The 18958-nt window shown below is 42.3% G+C and overlaps 1 protein-coding gene across 1 annotated transcript in view; it reads left to right on the top strand.

Moving 5' to 3' along the window:
* LOC144670226 (NF-kappa-B inhibitor delta-like) overlaps window positions 1–18958 on the top strand; it is a 111190-nt gene that overhangs the window by 75741 nt on the left and 16491 nt on the right. Inside the window, exons 6-8 of the mRNA XM_078532716.1 lie at window positions 2004–2109; window positions 7647–7793; window positions 16172–16223. Of these exons, the coding sequence (XP_078388842.1) occupies window positions 2004–2109; window positions 7647–7793; window positions 16172–16223 (305 nt within the window). The remainder of the gene's footprint in view (window positions 1–2003; window positions 2110–7646; window positions 7794–16171; window positions 16224–18958) is intronic.

Below are 18958 nucleotides of genomic sequence, written 5' to 3'. Positions count from 1 at the left end.
CTAAAGATATACATGAACATATTTGGATACATGTAAGATACATGTAAGAGCAATGTTGGTCACAATTTCTACACTTATTTCCTTGCAGCAACCTGTCTTTGTGTAACCTGGTTTCCTCTCCATCCTGAATTATGTCTACTAATGCTATGATTAAGTAAAATAGGAAAAGTATTCAAATTAGGAATTATTTATAAATTAACATGCTATTTTCTAATCAAAGGAATAAAAATCAGGTGGGCTCTATAAAGGGAGGGTGACTCATTACTACCCAGGAGCTAAAAATGAAAATCTACCCCACAGACAATTGTGTTCAAATTAATGTTTGCATTTGTCTCTACAAATTTACCAAAAAAAATCAAACTAATTTACTGGTAGCAGAGTGCTGAGGGTGAATTAATATCAAAATGACCAACATGTCTTGACTTAATGATTTCATTCCAGCTAATGTTGACTCTGGGCTTGCTGACTAACAGATCAGAAACCCTTCCAAGTCAGTTGCTGTTATCATACAGCAGAAATCAATAGACCTGCGCACAGGGGAAACTTAAGAGGGTTTACCATGTTAGGGTGGAGCACAACCTCATATCTACAATCCACATATTTTGGAATTACAATTGCTATCAAACTGTCATTTTCATTTCTCCACCATTTGCAGCCATACTTTCAGCTGCTTAGACCCTAAGCTCTGGAATTCCATCCCTAACCATCTGTATTTCTCTTTCGCTCTCCTCTCTTTTAGGCCCCCTTATGCCTTGCCTCTTTAACCCACCTGCCTTAATTTCTCCTTATGCGACTCTTGTTTTATAACCTGTGGAGCACCTTGAAATGCTTTACGACCTTCAAGGTGCTAGATAAACGCAAGTCGTTGCTGTTGTCGTTGTTGTCGATGATGGGAGTAAAGACCCAACGTAATTCTACATGTCAGGTTTGGGAAAGTCAGAGGGAGGACCTCCCTAACAGTTCACATGAGCCTCAGAGCTAAATTTTCAGGGACCTGGGTATGGATCAGCCATAGCAGAGGCAGGCCAGTAGAAAGGGGGCAAAGTGAATATTTGAATTTGAGAAGTGAGAGCGTCACCTCTCAAAGCCATCATTCTTTGGAGCTGTGTCTTAGAGATGGTGTTACGATAAATCTCTTTTATTTCCTGGTTTCTCAAATCCAACCTTGTCCTGGTGTCCAGAACACATGTGATTGTCTTCTCCCAGGTTTTGGTCACCATACTTAAGGGGGACATACTTGCAATGGAAGCAGTTCAGAGAAAGTTCACTAGATTATCTTATGAACAAAGGTTGAGCACGTGGGTCCACACTCATTGGCATTCAGAAGAATGAAAGGTGATCTTATTGAAACATATAAGATTCTGAGGGTGCTTGGCAGGGTGGACACTGGGAGGTTGTGTCATCTCATGGGGGAATCTAGAACTGGGGCCACAGTTTGAAAATAAGGGGTCTCCCATTTAAGCTGAAGATGAGGAGGAATTTGTTCTCTGAGGACCGTGAACCCTTGGAATTCTCTACCCCAGGGACGCTGGGTCATTAGTTATATTCAAGGCTGAGTGAGACAGATATTGATCTTTAAGGGAGTAAAAGGTTATGGGGGCAGACAGGAACAAGGAGTTTAAGGCCAGAATCAGATCAGTATGATCATTTTGAATAGTGGAGCAGGCTCAAGGGGCCAAATGGCCTACTCCGGCTCCTGTTTCTTATGTTCTACTGAGAAAGCAACAAGCACGCATATAAGGACAGCCCCAGAGACAAAGATCCTTCTGGCTATCCATCTTCACCATGGTGATACACCCATCCTCCACTTGGCTCCTCTCACAACACTCCTCTGATTTGGAAGGTCGCACTCATATCACTTGACACTGCGCCTTCATGCTTTAATATTCTGTCACACTTGAAGATCTGTCTCAAGACTGGTTGCCAAACTGTTAAACTGTAATGGAAGAAACCGAGTTATGTGATAATTGTAATTAGCAATTGCCTAATTTATTTGGTTTCAGAATTCTTCACATCTACGCAGCAAAAGGTATGCGGGAACACGCCTACGCAGCAGCTGAACGAATGCGTGAGCTCAGGAGACTCGATACTAAAGAGCACAGAGGAAAGGTATAAAAGCCTTAGAACACATCCTAATGAAATAATTTCACCTGCACTATTGTACAAATTGATCTTATGGTTTTTGATTATCTAACTCCATCTGCACTAGCCACACGAAGAACTTGATTCACTAAAGGTCCATAAACAGCATTGCAAGACTATAGCAAAACAAATTAGGATGTATTACCGGGATAGTCCAATATAAAACAAAAGCACTGTACTGCCCTTATTAAACCTCGGTTGGCCTCTAATGGAATATTGTATATGGTTTCTTTCCCCTTCACATAGTCCTGAAGATGCTTAGGGGAGTGCCATTGTATTGACGTCTAGTTTAAAGGCCCATTCATCGTCACATAATGCTTAGAGAGCAGTGTCTTGATTTCATGATAGCCTTTAAAATAATGAAAGAATTAAACAGTGTCTGACTATTTGAGTTAGATAGGTGAGGGAGAATCGGGGATGTGCTTAAAAGTTGAGTCAGCAGACAAGTAGGGTTAGGAAGCTTTGGTTTTGCAAAGAGTCATGACCTTTGAAGCAGGTTGTCAGATGATGCAGTGAGTTCAAAGTAGATGGACTAGTTTCTGGCTGAGATGGATAGAACAGCATGAAAAATATGGGTTGCGGGGGGAGAATCAGGTGGGGTTGATATGGAGGGGAATGTGTTCTGTGGCCATGGTAACTTCCTGGAATCCATTTAGATCATCTTTGTGGGTCAGAGAGGAATTTTCCAGAATTCCTTTTCCTTGAGTGGAATTTTTTGGGTGGGGGGGAGGGGGTTGGGAATTGTCTTTCCCAGGAGGTTACAGGTAGAATCTTCTGATTGTTTAGTTTCAGGAGTTGGGACTATTTCCAGATCTGCAGTGCCTTCCGGGAGATCGCATCCTAATTGGCTGCCTCCACATCCACTATCTAATTCAAGATGATGGGTGGGTTCCTGAGGTCCAATCAGAGTGCCCGCAGCTGGGAATAGCCAGCAGCCCCACTGCAAGAGGTCTGTTCTGCTCGGACAGAGAAGCAAGAGTGAGGGTGCTTCAAAATGGAGCAACCCTCGGAAGTTTGAGTAAAATTCCTAAAATAAAAAGGCCTGTAGAAGTAGGCCCACCTGATTGAGGGGGGAAGCCTTCTGAAGGATTCATTTAGGTCACTAATGTAGCCTTTCACCCCCACGGCCCCATCTTTGGGACGTGGTGTCTGTGGTTCAGACGTCCCCCCTCGTTGCCAGGAAGACGCTTCCAGGGAGCCCCTGGGCTTGGCACTCAGCAGGTGTTTACTCTGATGTCAGCAAGATCCCAGTGGAGTGTTCTTTGTTCCCCTTCCTCCCAATTAGGCACTTAATTAGCTAAAGTGGCTTCCCACAGCTGCCGAAGTTCACCTGTCTTTAGCAAGGTTGTAAGAAATAGGCTGGGGTGCTGACCCATCACCCTTACCTCAAATCTTGCTCCTGCTCTGGTATACAGTGAGATTGGGAACATGCCATCCTATATGTCTACTGATGGTGGGGGATACAGTGGGTCTCAGTTGTACAATGACAATATGGGACATTCTTGATAGATCAGTTGTTCTTCTTGGAGCTTAATCAGTTAAGATTGAATTGGAAAACTGACAATGTCACTCAATGAACTAGGAAACTCTTTCGAGTTACCAACAGTCACAGATTGCAACTTCTTTCGAGTACAATCACAGTTCTTGGTTTTCCGGGAGTGGGACATGAACCCACAATCCTCTGATTCAAAGGCGAGGGTGCTATGAACTGAGCCACAGCTGACACCTCTCAATGAACTAGGAAGGGTGGGAGAGTTAAACCAGGTTATTATAGACCTATTAGTCTAACACTTGTTGTGGGGGAATTACTAGAATCTGCCATTAGGGGCAGAATGACTGAACACTTCAAGAAACGTGAGCTGACCAGATTGAGCCAGCATAGGTTTATGAAGGGTAAGTTTATCTAAATAACCTTTTTGATGAGGTCACTAACCTGGTAGCTAAATGAGTGACTGAGTGTTATTTATATGGATTTCCAGAAGATATGCAATAAAGCTGTTGGTGTCGTATTTGGCACCAAAATGAGTTGCCAGCCACATATCTGTACCATCACTAAGGCTGCCTTTTTTTACGTCCGTTATATTGCCTGTCCCTACTCCTGCCTCAACTCATCTGCTTCTTAAACCATCATCCATGCCTATGTTACTTCCAGACTTGACTTATCCGCCCTTGGAAACTTGAGGTCATCCAAAATTGTTGCCCTAACTTTCATCTTACCTGTTGGGGTTCTACATTGGCTTTCAGTTAGGCAATGCCTTGATCTGAAAATCCTCATTCTTGTTTTCAGTGTTTCACTGCATTAATCTATGACTTAGGTGAAGGAATAGAGAGGCATATATCTAATTTTACTGTCAACACTGCTAAGTTAGGTGGCACAGTAAATCATGTAGATCGGAGTTGGAAACTACAATGGATCATTAATAGGTTAAGTGGGTGAGTAAAACTGTAGAAGATGGAGTTTAATGTGGAGAATTGCAAGGTCATGTACTTTGGGCCTAAGCAAGATAGCTCAGTTCTAAATGCAGTGAAGATAGGAACTGTGGAGGAGCAGAAAGATTTGCATCCCATGTACGGAAATCAACAAATGAACTAGTACAAAAAACATTTAGAAGGACAGTTTCTTGGAACAATATGTTCTGAAACCAACCAGGGAACAGGCTATGTTAAACCTGGTAATGTGTAATGAAACAGGATTGATTAATGATGTTATAGTAAAGGATCCTTAGATAAGAATGATCATAACATTAATGAATTTCACATTCAGTTTGAGGTTGAGAAGTTTGGGCCTGGGACTAGTGAGAAAGAGAAACTCTACAAGGAGGATGCATCATTATCGCTAACTAAGGAAGCTAGGGTGGTATGAAGATTAAGGAAGATGTATAATGCCGCAAAGGTTAGTGGTGAGCCAGAAGATTGGGAACGTTTTAGAAACCAGCAAAGGGTGACTAAAAAGAAATCAGAGGAGAAATTATAGCATGAGCGAAAACTAGTAAGAAACATAAAACCAGAAAGTAAAAACCTCTACATGTATATGAAAAGAAAGAGTAGGAAAAGTGAACATTGATCCCTTAGAGGGTGAGACCGGGGAATTCATAATAGGAAACAAGGAAATGGCAGAGACTTGAACAAGAATTTTGCATCTTCTTCACAGCAGAAGACACAAGATGCATCCCAAAAATAGTAGAAAAGCAAAGGGCACAAGGGAAGGAGGAGCCTAAAAGAATCACGATCACTAGAGAAAAAGTACCAGGAAAACTAACAGGAATAAAGTCTGACAAGTCCCCTGGACCTGACAGCCTGCATCCTAGTATCCTAAAAGAATTGGCTGCAGAGATAGTGGATGCATTGGTTATGATCTTCCAAAATTCCCTAGATCCTGGAAAGGTCCCTGTGGATTAGAAAACCGCAAATGTAACATCTCTATTCAAGAAAGGAGGGAGACAGAAATCAGGATACTATAGGTCAGTTAGTCTTACATCTGTCATTAGGAAAATTCTAGAATCCATTATTAAGGAGCAGCAGGGCATTTAGAAAATTATAATATAATCCAGCAGAGTCAACATGGCTTTGTGAAAGGGAAATAGTGTTTGACAAATTTATTAGAGTTCTTTGAGGATATAACAAGCAGGGTGGATAAAGGGGAACCAGTAGATGTAGTGTATTTGGACTTCCAGAAGGCATTCACTAAGGTGCCACCTAAAAGGTTACTACACAAGACAAGATCTTATGATTTTGGGGATGGTGTATTAGCATGGATAGAGGATTGGCTAACCAACAGAAAACAGAGTCAGGATAAGTCGGTAATTTTCAGGTTGGCGAACTAACTAGTGGAGTGCCGCAGGGATCAGTGCTGGGGCTTTGACTATTTGCGATCTCCACTAATGACTTGGATGAAGGAACAGACTGTATTGTAGCTACGTTTGCTGATAATGCAAAGATGGGTACGAAACCAAGTTATGAGGAGGATACAAAGAGTCTACAAAGGAATACAGACAGGTTAAGCAAATGGGCAAAAACTTGGCAGATGAAGTATAATGTGGAAAAATGTGAGGTTGTCCACTTTGGCAGAAAAATAGAAAAAGCAGAATAGTATTTAAATGGAGGGAGAGGCTGCAGAATGCTGTAGTACAGAAGGATCTGGGTGACATTGTACACAAATCACAAGAAGTTTGCATGCAGGTACAGCAAGTAATTAGGAAGGCAATAGAATTACAAAGGGATGGAGTATAAAAGTAAAGACATTTTTCTACAACTGTACAAGGCATTGGTGAGGTCGCACTTGGAATACTGTGTACAGTTTTGGTCTTCCTACTTAAGGAGGGATATACTTGCACTGGAATCAGCTCAGAGAAGGTTCCCTCAGCTGATCCCTGGGGTGAAGGGGTTGTCTTGAGGAAAGGTGACCAGGTTGGGTTATCGGTGTTTAGAAGAATGAGAGATGATCTGACTGAAATATGTAAGATTCTGAGGGGGTAGATGCTGGGAGGATGTTTCCTCTCATGGGGAATCTAGAACCTCGGGGGCACAATTAAAAATAAGACGCCTTCCATTTAAGATGGGGTTGAGGAGGAGGTTTTTCTCTCAGAGGGTCATTAGTGTTTGGAATTCTCTTCCACAGAGAGCAGTGAAGTTTGGGTTATTGAATATATTCAGGGCTGAGCTGGACAGATTTTTGATCGACAGTGAATTAAGGGTTATAGGGGGCTGGGAGGAAAGTGGAGTTAAGAAACAATCAGGTCAGTCATGATCTTATCGAATAACAGAGCATGCAGTCTGTGCAAAATGGCCTACTCCTGTTCCTATTTCTAGCGGAATGTTAGCTAAAGTGAAATGGAATACAAAGAGGTGGAAGTTATGCTATAAAGTTCTAGTTAGACCCCGTCCTGGAGTATTGCATACAGTTTTGGGTGCCTTAGAATGGATATATTGGCCTTGGAGGAGATGCAACACAAATACACCAGACTTTTCCAGGGCTAAAAGGGTTAATTTATGAGATCAGGTTCCACAGCCTTGGCTTGTATTCTCTTGAGTATATGAGATTATTCACTGTCCTAATTGAAGTGTTTAAGATAACTAAAGGATTTAACAGGGTAGATAGAGAGAAACTATTTCCTTATGTCCGGAGGGGAGTCCAGAACGAGAGGGGCATAAGCTTAACATTAGAACCAGGCCATTCAGAGGTGATGGAAGGTAGCATGTTTTTACACAAAGGGTACTGGAAATCTGGAACTCTTTACCCCCCCCCCCCCCCCCCCCCGACAAAAACACTTGGTAGGGGAGTTAATTAAAAATTTTGAAACTAAGATTAATCATTTGTTTTAAGGTAAGGGTGTTAAAGGGTAAGAAACCAAGGTAAGTAAATAGAGTTAAGATATAGATCAGCCATGACCTAATTGAATGACAGAACAGGCTCAAGGGGCTGAATGGCCTGATCCTGTTCTTATTTATTCCTATTATATCAGTACTGGCTGCACAGCTAATGACGTTTTTTTTGATATTCACAGACACCCCTATTGGTTGCTGTGGTAGCAAATCAGCCTTTGATCGTACGGGATCTGATTCTGTTCGGCGCTGACCTGAACGCTGTTGATGACAAAGGACAAACCTTTCTACATCTGGCTGCTACCTATGGCCATTTGAGTATCATTCAGGTAAGCACGGCTATTCACACCTTCTGTGTTAATAATGAAAGCTAATGCTGAGTATCTTAATTGTGAATACTATTCCACTAAAATAATTTATTGCCCTTAAATAGTGCATTTAAGTAGGAAGTCAAATTGTTTCTAATTGAAATCAGCCCCTAGGTTTTTATGCAATTTCTGCTTCCCATGAATAGCAGTAAGTTACACACAGGCACACATAGCATTAAAAACAATTGCAATAGCTGGAGATCTGAAATAAAAATAGAAAACACCTTGCCTGAATGGCAGGTTCTCCAGCATCTGCAAATATAAACATCAACCGTCAACATTTCCCAGGTATTCCCCGCCTGTCAGTGCTTATTGAGAAACATCAGTGCAGGATCAAAACTTCACCATGATGAAATCTGGGCTGATGTTATCCCAGGTTTGTCAGTGGATGTGCAGTAATATGATCAGCTGGCTCCTGTGTTTGTAAAATGCAGAATTTATGGACAGGAAAAGACGAGCTTGTTCATCAAGTCTGTACCAGAGCTCTGAGGCTAAACTCTTCGTCCCACACCTTCCCCGCCCCACGCCTCCCACCCCACCCCACCCCACCCCACAAATCTCTATCAATATATTCCTAACGTCTTTATGGCCAATAAATTCTGTTTTTCACCATAGTCACTTGTAATGTAGGGATACTTATATTACTCAGTGTTTTACAGCTCACCAAGCTAAACCATTTCTTCCTGTAACCACACCAAGTTAATAGAGGGATCTGCGTAAACCTAGCATGTTATATCTTTGCTATTTTGCATAAAACAAGGAGCATTAAAAAATTATTCTTCTCACTGTGAAAACTATATCCTGTGTTTTTTTAGTGTCATTTATGTGAAATAAACAGTTTGTTGATGAAGTGTTACCTCACTTCGATAGAGTGTCCATAAAGACAGGAATTGCCTGTGATGGCACACGTGACACTGCAGTATCAAAACAAGGGTTCTGGGTTATGACCATCATGCCATGTTATCACTTAACTAGATATTGGGTAACAAAATGTGTACTCCAGGTCAGAGAGAATGCAAGATCTATCGATGGGAATGTGAGTGACGCTGACCCTCTGAGAATATCCACTGCAAAACCTTGAGATTGATGAGCGATACATTCAGCTATCTCAAAGTTCGAATGAAGCCACCAAATAAAACCTGAGGGACTTGAGAACGAGAGCATGAAAAGCATTACATGCATCACACCAAGTAAATGGCAAAGTCAGAGGATTAAATAATAAAACACAAAGTCAACACTTTGAGATTTTTTTTATTCGTTCATTTATTACCCATCCCTACTTGCCCTTGTTCAGAGGGCATTTAAGAGTCGACCATAGTCTGGAGTTACATATAAGTTACATATAATATACCAGGTAATACAACAGATTTTCTTCCCTAAAGGACATTAGTGATGGATTTTTATAACAATCGACAATTAGACTTTTTAATTCAAGATTTTTACTGAATTCAAATACCACCATCTACTGTGGCAGGATTCAAACCCAGGTGCCCAGAGCATTACCCTGGGTCCCTGGATTACTAGTCCAGTGACAATACCACGACACCATCACCTCCCCATGTAGTGTCATTACAGCGGCATGTGGCCCAGTCAGTCCTGCTTCTTTGCAGGTCTGGCAGCATCGGCGGAGAAGAGCACAGTTGACATTTCGAGTCCTCATGACCCTTCAACAGAACTGTTCTGTTGAAGGGTCATGAGGACTCGAAACGTCAACTGTGCTCTTCTCCGCCGATACTGCCAGACCTGCTGAGTTTTTCCAGGTATTTCTGTTTTTGTTTTGGATTTCCAGCATCCGCCGTTCTTTGCTTTTAGTCCTGCTTCTTTGCCTGTCTAACTCAACCATAAACTTTTATGGCATGTTGTAACCAATAGTGCAGAAAAGGTCAGAATCCTTTTATTCTTCACAGCCATCAGATTATGAGAGTATTTGCATAGTGACTGACTGAAAACATCAGCACTGTAAATACTCTGAGGCTACCTGGAATTTCAATTGCAACAGACTTTCATGAACTGGCTGCCAAAGCATAGTTTTTTTTTAACCTTGTGCTATCATCAACGTTTTGGAACTTTCTGCAATTATTTTAATGGTTAGAAAAGATTTGGTTTTAAATTTGTTTCTCCAACATTTGCCAGAAATTTAAAAGGTTCCAGGACAAAAATCAGATAATCAAGTTATGAAAGGAATAGAGAAATCTGAAAAGATTTTCCTTGTCGTTCTGATTGTCAGCTGCCCTGAATAGCCTAGTGCAGAAAGGTAGCGCCGGGCCTGGTTTTGAAGCATACAAACTATGGGATGTGCAGGGAAGGTGAGCACGGTATCCATTTGCCTGATGAAGACCCGCCCAAAGCCAGAACCATTTTCTTTATCAGACCACGGGGCAATAAAAATGGCAAGCTGCCAACGCTGAGCGAGCCCAGATAGAAAGTTTGCCGATTGGTGCAAAAGGGACAGAAAATATGGAGTTGCCATGAAAACAAGCTGGCAGAAGGCGGTTAAAGGGATAGAAGCTAGCCAATCAGGGAGTTGGGAGGAGTGCAGCAGAAAGTCCAACAGCTGTGAGGATGACCTTACTGAGAGCACAGGAAGAGCAATTTCCTCTGTTCCTGTGCCCTCCCCATCAATCCCCCACCTCCCCACCTCACCCCAACCCCTCCCGCCCAAAGAAAACTGCCACTCACGTCTACCCTGGCCTTTCCGGAGCTATGTTCAGCAATCGGTGTAAGTGGGCAGGGATTGTACAGCTGCTATGCGCTGGGGTCTTATGCACTCGGTGGGACCCTGACCAGGGTGAGGTACCATGTGGGTGCCAGTGCCTAGAGAGCACCATGGCTCCGCGCTTTCCAGATAGAAGAGAGGCAAAAGAAAAATAGCAAGATTTGCTTTTATATAGCGCTTTTCATGACTCCCAGGACATCCCAAAGCACTTTACAGCCATTGAAATGTAGTCACTGTTGTAATGTAGGAAACATGATGATTAGTTTGTGCACAGCAAGCTCCCACAAGTGGCAATGGGATAATGACCAGACAATCTGTTTCTTGTGATGTTGTTTGAAGGATAAATATTAGCCAGGACACCATGGATAACTCTCCTGCTCTTCTTTAAAATAGTGTAATAGGAGCTTTTGCATTCAATTGAGAGAGCAGGTCGGGGACTGAACTGAAAGATGGCACCTCTGACAGTGCAGCACTCAATTATGGGGCCACGATTCAGGAGTGGGTCTTGAACCCACAGCATTCTTAAATGGCAATTGAGAGTGCTACCAACTGACCCATAGCTGAGGAGGTGGAAGGGGAAACTGTTTCTTTAAAAAAACATTCTTATGTTTTTTTCCAGCACACTGTACCCTGTGTCAGGTTTTTTGCAAGAAGTAGAACAGCTGGAGATACGGGTGCAGAACTCCCTGTTAACAGTTTTCATGCCTGAATCAACACTTGATATCAACAATAAGCATGCCCTGAAAAAATATGCATTCTGTGATTGAGGTGGGCAGAATGGTGTCAGTCTAGCAGAACATTTGTATAAGGGATGGATTTTTGTACAGGCTTGTACATCACATTCCTTGAGAAATTTGTACAAGTTTGCACCAATTTTTGCTCGTGGCAACTTCCTGTCACATGATCTGAAGTTACGTATTAGTATAAACATTTGTTGCTTTAATGCTTATAGAATCGATGTTCTTACCGTGGTTTTTTTTTTGTTATTAATGTTACATTGTCCTCTCCTGAAAGTGCGGAATCAATGTGGGGCAAAAGTCCATTAGCACTAACTGCCCCCTAGGCATCTCAAATGACCCTATGTTACAGCCTTGCCAGTGAGTGTTAACAGGCTGTTCAATCACAGGGGAAGAGTAATACAGCCAAGCCAGTCCTGCCCTCAACCACTGTGCTTTCCCAGTGAGGAAGGAGAGGGTGGGGCCTGCTCCTCACTTATTCCTCTGTCTAACTCTGGGATTCCTTAGGTCACTGGCTGCCACTGGGATTCCACTGAGATCAGCTTACATTGTGCGGAAATAATGCTAGAATTATCCTGCATCATATAGCTCAACTCCAACCCAGCTAGCGTTTACAATAGTTTATATACAACATCAAACAAAATGTCAAGTTCACACATTGGGCGGAATCTTCCCAACACTGTTTATAACCAGGAGTTGGGACCATTTCAGGGTCAGAGACACGTCGACTGGGAAATCTTAAAGGAGGCAGCCAATTAAGAGTTAACTGTTGTAATATGCCTTTAAGGGATATCAGCATGGCATCACTAGAAATGAAATGTAGCATGTGATCCAGTCACTTTTGCTTTGAGCAGAGCACACACACAACTGTTGTGCCTTCAAGCTTTATACCTGTGTATAACAGTTCTCATGCGCCTAGTCTTAACAAATGAATGCACGTGTTTACTCAATCCCCTGTGAGTAATCGGTGCCCTGTGTCTTGTCCATAAATAAGCCCAAGGTATTATATCATTATAACAACACAATGGTAACTTCAGAACTTGTTTGTCGAGTTACATCACAAATGTCATTTCACCCTCAGCCTCCCTTTTTTTTAAGAACTTTCTGGATTTGCATATTAATTACCCATTAAACTTGCCGAAAGTTAGGGTTGGAATTTTAACAGTAGGAGTGCCTATTTAACCAATGCCAATAAACCTCTACAGCTCAGAAAGGAAACAATTTAAATCGTTCAGTCTCATTCCTGCGTGTAAATTCTTCTTAGATATTTTTAAAATTAAGTGTTTTAATTTAATTTTTTCTATTTTAACTTACTTTCCCTTTCTGCCTTTTTTTTCTCGCTTTTTCAATCCAATTTTTCTTTCCCTCTCTATTTCCTTCACATCACCTGTGTTGAGTATGAATACACCCATCTTCTACGCTGTTCCCCTGTTTCTTTATCAATTGTTAAATCTCATTGGTTAAAGAGATGGTCCTGCCATGGCCCATTGTCCATTGTCCTTGCTGCGCCTTTATCCACCCACATTTCCAGCAGGTTACCTCGGGAAAAGATATTTGAGCTGAAGGGTGCAGAAAAACTCTCACTAATGCCGTGCATTGGGAGATGCCCCACTCCAGCAAGCTTTGGCCTGTTGCTCTCAAAGCTCGTGTTGAGCTTTGTTAGATGTGCATGTGTGACCAATGACAGAGAAGTCAGAATGGGAAGAGGTTAAATGATGAGGTCTACAGAGCTTGGGGTCGTGCTTGCAGATAGGGCAGAGGTGTTTGGCAAAGCGATAACCTGATCTACATTTGGGTCTCCCAAAGTGTAGGGAATTCTGTACCATGAACAGTAAAGGCAGTACACTAGATTCCAGGAAGTACATGTAATTCGCTATATCACACAGAAGAAATGACAGTGATATGGGAGAAAGTAATGGGAAAAACTTCCATGTCCTACTTTTGTACGGGTTGGTCTTAGAGTTCTTGGCTAAGGAAAGGGGTGTTGGCCTGAGAGTATTTCCTCTTCAACAACTCCTTTAGAAGCACATTCGTGCAGAAATTAACTGACACCAATGTTGGGCTCAGCTGTGTCGCCACCCATATTTGAACAACTCACTGCCAAGTTTCCCATAGGGCTAATGTCCATTTGGATTATGTACTGGAAGGCAACTGGTGCTCATGGAACCCAACATGGACAATGAGTCCAAGATCGGAGTGAAGGACACAAACTGTCTCATATAATGTGTAGGAAACAGTCATGGGTCATGATTTCTCACCTCATCTTCTTTAGGTCTTTTTCTCTCTTCAGTTTCTCTCTACATTTTTAATTTTTCTCTGCTGTCTTTTGGGATTTGAGAGTTTTTTCCTCCCAACCAGCAAAAGAAATGAAACACTATTGAATGCCCCTTGACATTCAATGGCATTGTCATCGCTGAATCCCCCATTATCAACATCCTGGGGACTACCATTGACCAGAAATTGAACTGGACTAGCCATATAAATACTGTGGCTACAAGAGCAGGTCAGAGGCTGGGAATTCTGCAGTGAGTAACTCACCTCCTGACAACCCAAAGCCTGTTTCGCCATCTACAAGGCACAAGTCAGGAGTATGGTGGGATACTCTCCACTTGCCTGGATAAGTGCAGCTCCAATAACACCCAAGAAGCTTGACACCATCCAGGACAAAGCAGCCAACTTGATTGGCACCCCATCCACAAACATTCACTCCCTCCACCACCATCGCACAGTGGCAGCAGTGTGTACCATCTACAAGATGCACTGCAGGAACTCACCAAGGCTCCTTAGACAGCACCTTCCAAACCCATGACTGCTACCATCTAAAAAGACGAGGGCAGCGGACAAATGGAAACACCACCACCTAGAAGTTCCCCTCCAAGCCACTCACCATCCTGACTTGAAACTTTACCGCCATTCCTCCACTGTTGCTGGGTGGTACGAACCATGATGGCAGGAGTGCACAGTTAATTCCAGTCCCACTTTTCCACAGGTCACAACAATAATTTAAATGTTTAATTCAATCACCAAAATAGCCAATTGTTTACCTTTGATACTGCAATTCCCAGCATAAAAAGACTTTAACCAGGCTTCTTTTAATAAAACACAAAATAATTGATTTATTATAAAACAAACTTCTTTTTTAAAAACAGGTTGCCAAACTGGTTAATATACAATTTGTCATTTGAAAGTGTAATGATCTTACAAAACAGATACTCCAACACTCATGCACTCACCCCCAAAATACCAAACAGGACAAAACAAACACGGTCTCTTAGAGGCTGAAATATGGGAACGTTTTTAAAAAGGATAAAGTTCGAGAAGGTCTCAATGCTGTTGATCTAACAGATTTCTGGTCACAGTAGATATAGAAGTCCTTTCAGATAGCTCTTTGGTGAAAAACTGTCCTTGATAGCTCTCACTTGTCACAACTTTGCAGACTTTCAAAAATACAGATGAGTTATTCTGATGAAAAGTTCTGGTGGAAGGTTAACTCACTCTGGACTGCATGTAACACAAAGTTAGGGGGGGGGAAGAGAGAGAGAGAGTCTTCCTTTTGCAGCCTGCTTTCAAGGAACACACTGACTCTGAGTTCAAAAAGAATAAAATGTTCAGAGAAGATTTCTTTCAGGTCAGGTGTTTTCAACCAATCAGCAAGAACATCTAGCCTGGCAACAGCATTTCTTCTTTAACTCAGATAAACAAAGTAACTCTTCCCTCACCACGTGTCCCCATTGGACATATACCTGTTGACCTGTGGTTTCTTGAAAAAATTGGCTCATTCACAGCCTAGAATTAAACTTGTAGACTTTTAAAAACAACTCAGGAGGAGGAATGTCCAAAATTCAATGTCCTTCCAATTTTCCAAAAAGCGGGTTCCTCACCTAGGTCAAAGTCCTGGAACTCCCTCCCTAACGGCACTCTGGGTGTACCTACACCACAGGGACTGCAGAGGTTCAAGAAGGCAGCTCACCACCACCTTCTCGAGGGCGATTAGGGATGGGCAATAAATGCTGGCCCAGCCAGAGATACCCACATCCCATGAATGAAAAAAATTATGGAGACAGAACTTATCACAGCAGTAACAAAGCCCCTCTATTAAAACTATAACATCCATAGTTTGAGTAAAGGATGTTCATTATTGATATGAACAGTTTAGCCTCCACAGTGTTACCAGGCTTTCTTTAAACATTCAAAAGAAAGCAAGTGAAATGCAGGAATTACTGGCCTGCCCATTTGTGGGATATCATTCCTGGGATGGGTGCTTCCGTGGAATTCAATAGCAGCAACTTATAAAGCACCTCTAACATAATAAAATATCCCAGGTGCTTCACAGGAAACCAAATATGACACCAAGCCTCATGAGTGGATATCAGGGCAACTGGAGGTAAATTTGAAGGAGCATCTTAAAGGATGAAATTAAGCTAGAGAGGTGGAGACATATAGGGAGAGAATTCCAGAGCTTAGAACTGAGGCAACTGAAGCCAATGGCTACTAATAGTGGAGCAATTAAAATCGGGGATGCTCAAGAGGCTAAAATTAGAGGAGCACAGATATCTGGGAGAGTCGTGTGGCTGGAGGAGATTACAGACAGCAGAGAGGGGCGATGCCTTGGACGGCTTTTAAACAATGAGGAGAATATTAAAACCGGGACATAGTTTGACTGGGAGCCGATGTAGGTTAGCGAACACAAGGATGATATATTCCCAGACTTGAGGCGAGTTAGGACACAGACATCAGTGTTTTGGATGACCTCAAGTTTTCAGAAGGTATAATGTGGAAGGCCAGCCAGGAATGCTTTGGAATAGTCAAGTTAAATAGGTTGCGCAAATAAATGTCTTTTGATGTATCAAATCTGAGCCTCAGTAAACCTTGTCTGTTGTTTGCAGATGGTCATAGCAGCTGGGACCTTGGTAAACTTGGAAACCAGGGATTTTGAAGGTATGTAACTCGTGTTCAATCATGAATGAATTATAATCTTGTGATCTTTGTTACGGATCTGTGAAACATGATCCAATTCAGTGTTGGCAATGGAACAGTCCAGTTTTTACAATGGGCGGCATGCAAATTTTTGAACATAGCCCATGCATCAATGGTCTGATTTTTATAATGTCTTTTCTATTCACTAGGCTAGATTTCCCAATTTCTCAATGGTGTAGCTTAGACCCAATGAGAGTGAGATTCTCCTCAAGTGCTAACCCAGGACAGCCAATAGCAAATTTGCAGCTCTTTCCATAGCCTACCTGATATCCTTTTCCATTGATGCTAAAATAGACTTCCTATTCACTGTGAGCCATTTTATGTTAACGCCTAAGACCAACTTCATGTCCAAAGGCTTTTGGCAGGTTTTGGATAGACCAAAATGGAAGTGGATTTTTTATACCCAATTTTTCAAGGTTAACTCATTAAATGTAGCACCAGATGCAGATTATTAGGTGGGAGAACGCGAGGAGGCAAACCTTGACTTTGTGTGATAATGATTGCGAATCACGAACAGTTTAACATCTCTCACGGTTTTTATTTACAATGAACATCACTGGCTTTAAGCTAAAAGCAAAAAACTGCGGATGCTGGAAATCCAAAACAAAATCAAAAATACCTGGAAAAACTCAGCAAGTCTGACAGTATCTGCGGAGAGGAGCACAGTTAACGTTTCAAGTCCAAATGACTCAGAACCTGATGAAGAGTCATTCGGACTCGAAACGTTAACTGGCTTTAAGCTGTTTCACAAAGTCAAGATCTACCCCCTAGTGGTGGGGATGGAAAATTGCATATATTTGACATGGAACCAATTAAAGGAGAACGTCAGTATAGGGTGACAAAAATTATGGAATCCTTTGCCAAAGCTGAAGGAATAGAAGTCTAAAAGGATACAAGCTGAAATGTAGGTAAAGGAAACCCTAGATAAAGGTTCTTCTGCTGACTGAGTCCTGTAAAGAAAGTTCACTCCAGTCATTTGCAGGTAATTGTGCCAGGGGCTACAGAAATGGCACATTTGTGCCCAAGCAAAATACGATGGCCGTTCACCACTCTGGAATGTTTACCATCATTTGGTGCCCACTGCGAGTCACTTTTCAGATGAAACAACCGAGATGGTGGTTGCCAGGCTCTCTGAGTGGTGCTATTCGATCTGCTATTACAGATTCCTTTGGGAGGAGGAACCTCTGCCTCCACCAATTATCCCCAAAACAATCTGCAGATAATGAGATGTCAGAACTGTCCAAAGAAGCAGTTTTTCCTCTCCAAATGCACCCCCCCTTCTTCCGACAGTTTCTCCAAACCCATTTGTGCGTGACGCGGAACAGAATTTTGAAAATGACCTCAAAATTTCTTCAGAGACATAAAAACGAGACAAAAATAAACAAACATGGTTAGAAATGATGGAACTATCCACTAGCGTTAAAGTAAACGCAGAATGATCTTTACTGTTAAGTTGCACGGCACCACAGCTGACTCTCTAGATTCTCTAGGTGGCACCTTTAACACCTGATGTCCTGCATGCTCAAGTGTTGGGAAATAACGGTAGATGTGCATGCACCCCCCACCACCGACCCCCACCCCAAGTACATATTCAGATGAGGTGCCCACCTATTTGCGTCAGATGTTTTTGAGGCTGGAAAGGTAGACTGGGCTCCAGCTAGACAGAACACCCACCTGTTCTCTGCTGAAAGCCCTTAAATCTATACCATAACAATGGACACTTGGCAGTGGACAACCCAGGCCAATAAATTTCACGTTTTACAGGCGTTACTTATTAAACTTGTTAAGGTTTTCAAAGAACCTTCATTGGTTGCAAAGAAACTATTAAAACTCAACCCTGAAACAAATGGGAATTTCAATTAAATATACATTTTGGGGACACTCCACAACTCCAGTTCTCCTCTGTCCAATTTTGGACTTTGCAAAAAAGAATTGCAACCAAAATAGCTTCAATATTTTTCACGGAAAGGTATTTAAAGAATATTTATACACCGTGTGCTCAGAATGTCATGAAATGTTTTGTAACCAGTGGATTACTTTTGAACACTGGCAGCAGTGTGTACCATCTACAAGATGCACTGCAGAAACTCACCAAGGCTCCTTAGACAGCACCTAACCCATGATCACTACCATCTAGAAGGACAAGGGCAGCAGATAGATGGGAATACCACCACCTGGAAGTTCCCCTCCAAGCCACTCACCACCCTGACTTGGAAATTTATCGCCGTACATTCACTGTCGTTGGGTCAACATTCCTGGAACTCCCTCTCTAACAGCACTGTGGGTGTACCTACACAACAAGGACTGCAGCGGTTCAAAAAGGCAGTTCACTGCCACCTTCTCAAGGGCAATTAGGGATGGGTAATAAATGCTGGCCCAGCCAGTGACGCCCACATCCCATGAATGAATTTAAAAAGTCATTGTTGTTACGTAGGCAAACACTTGACCCAATAGTATACGAGCACCCACAAACAGAAAAAACGATGAATTGCTGCTTCACCTGTTCATGGTGTTGTTGGTTGGAAAAAGAACATTAACCAGGATGCTAACAGTTGACTAACCCACCCTCCCTTGTGCCAACTGAGGCCCTTAAATAGCCAATTAAGGGCCACTTCCCACCCACTGCAATTTTTGCCATGCTGGGTGGAGGCTGGAGCCAAGGTTGCAGCCTGCCAGTTCTCACTCCTCAGGCTACT

This window comes from Cetorhinus maximus, chromosome 2 (assembly GCF_964194155.1).
Source record: "Cetorhinus maximus chromosome 2, sCetMax3.hap1.1, whole genome shotgun sequence".
In the NCBI taxonomy this organism is placed as follows: Eukaryota; Metazoa; Chordata; class Chondrichthyes; order Lamniformes; family Cetorhinidae; genus Cetorhinus; species Cetorhinus maximus.
This window is presented reverse-complemented; position numbering and strand designations above follow the sequence as displayed.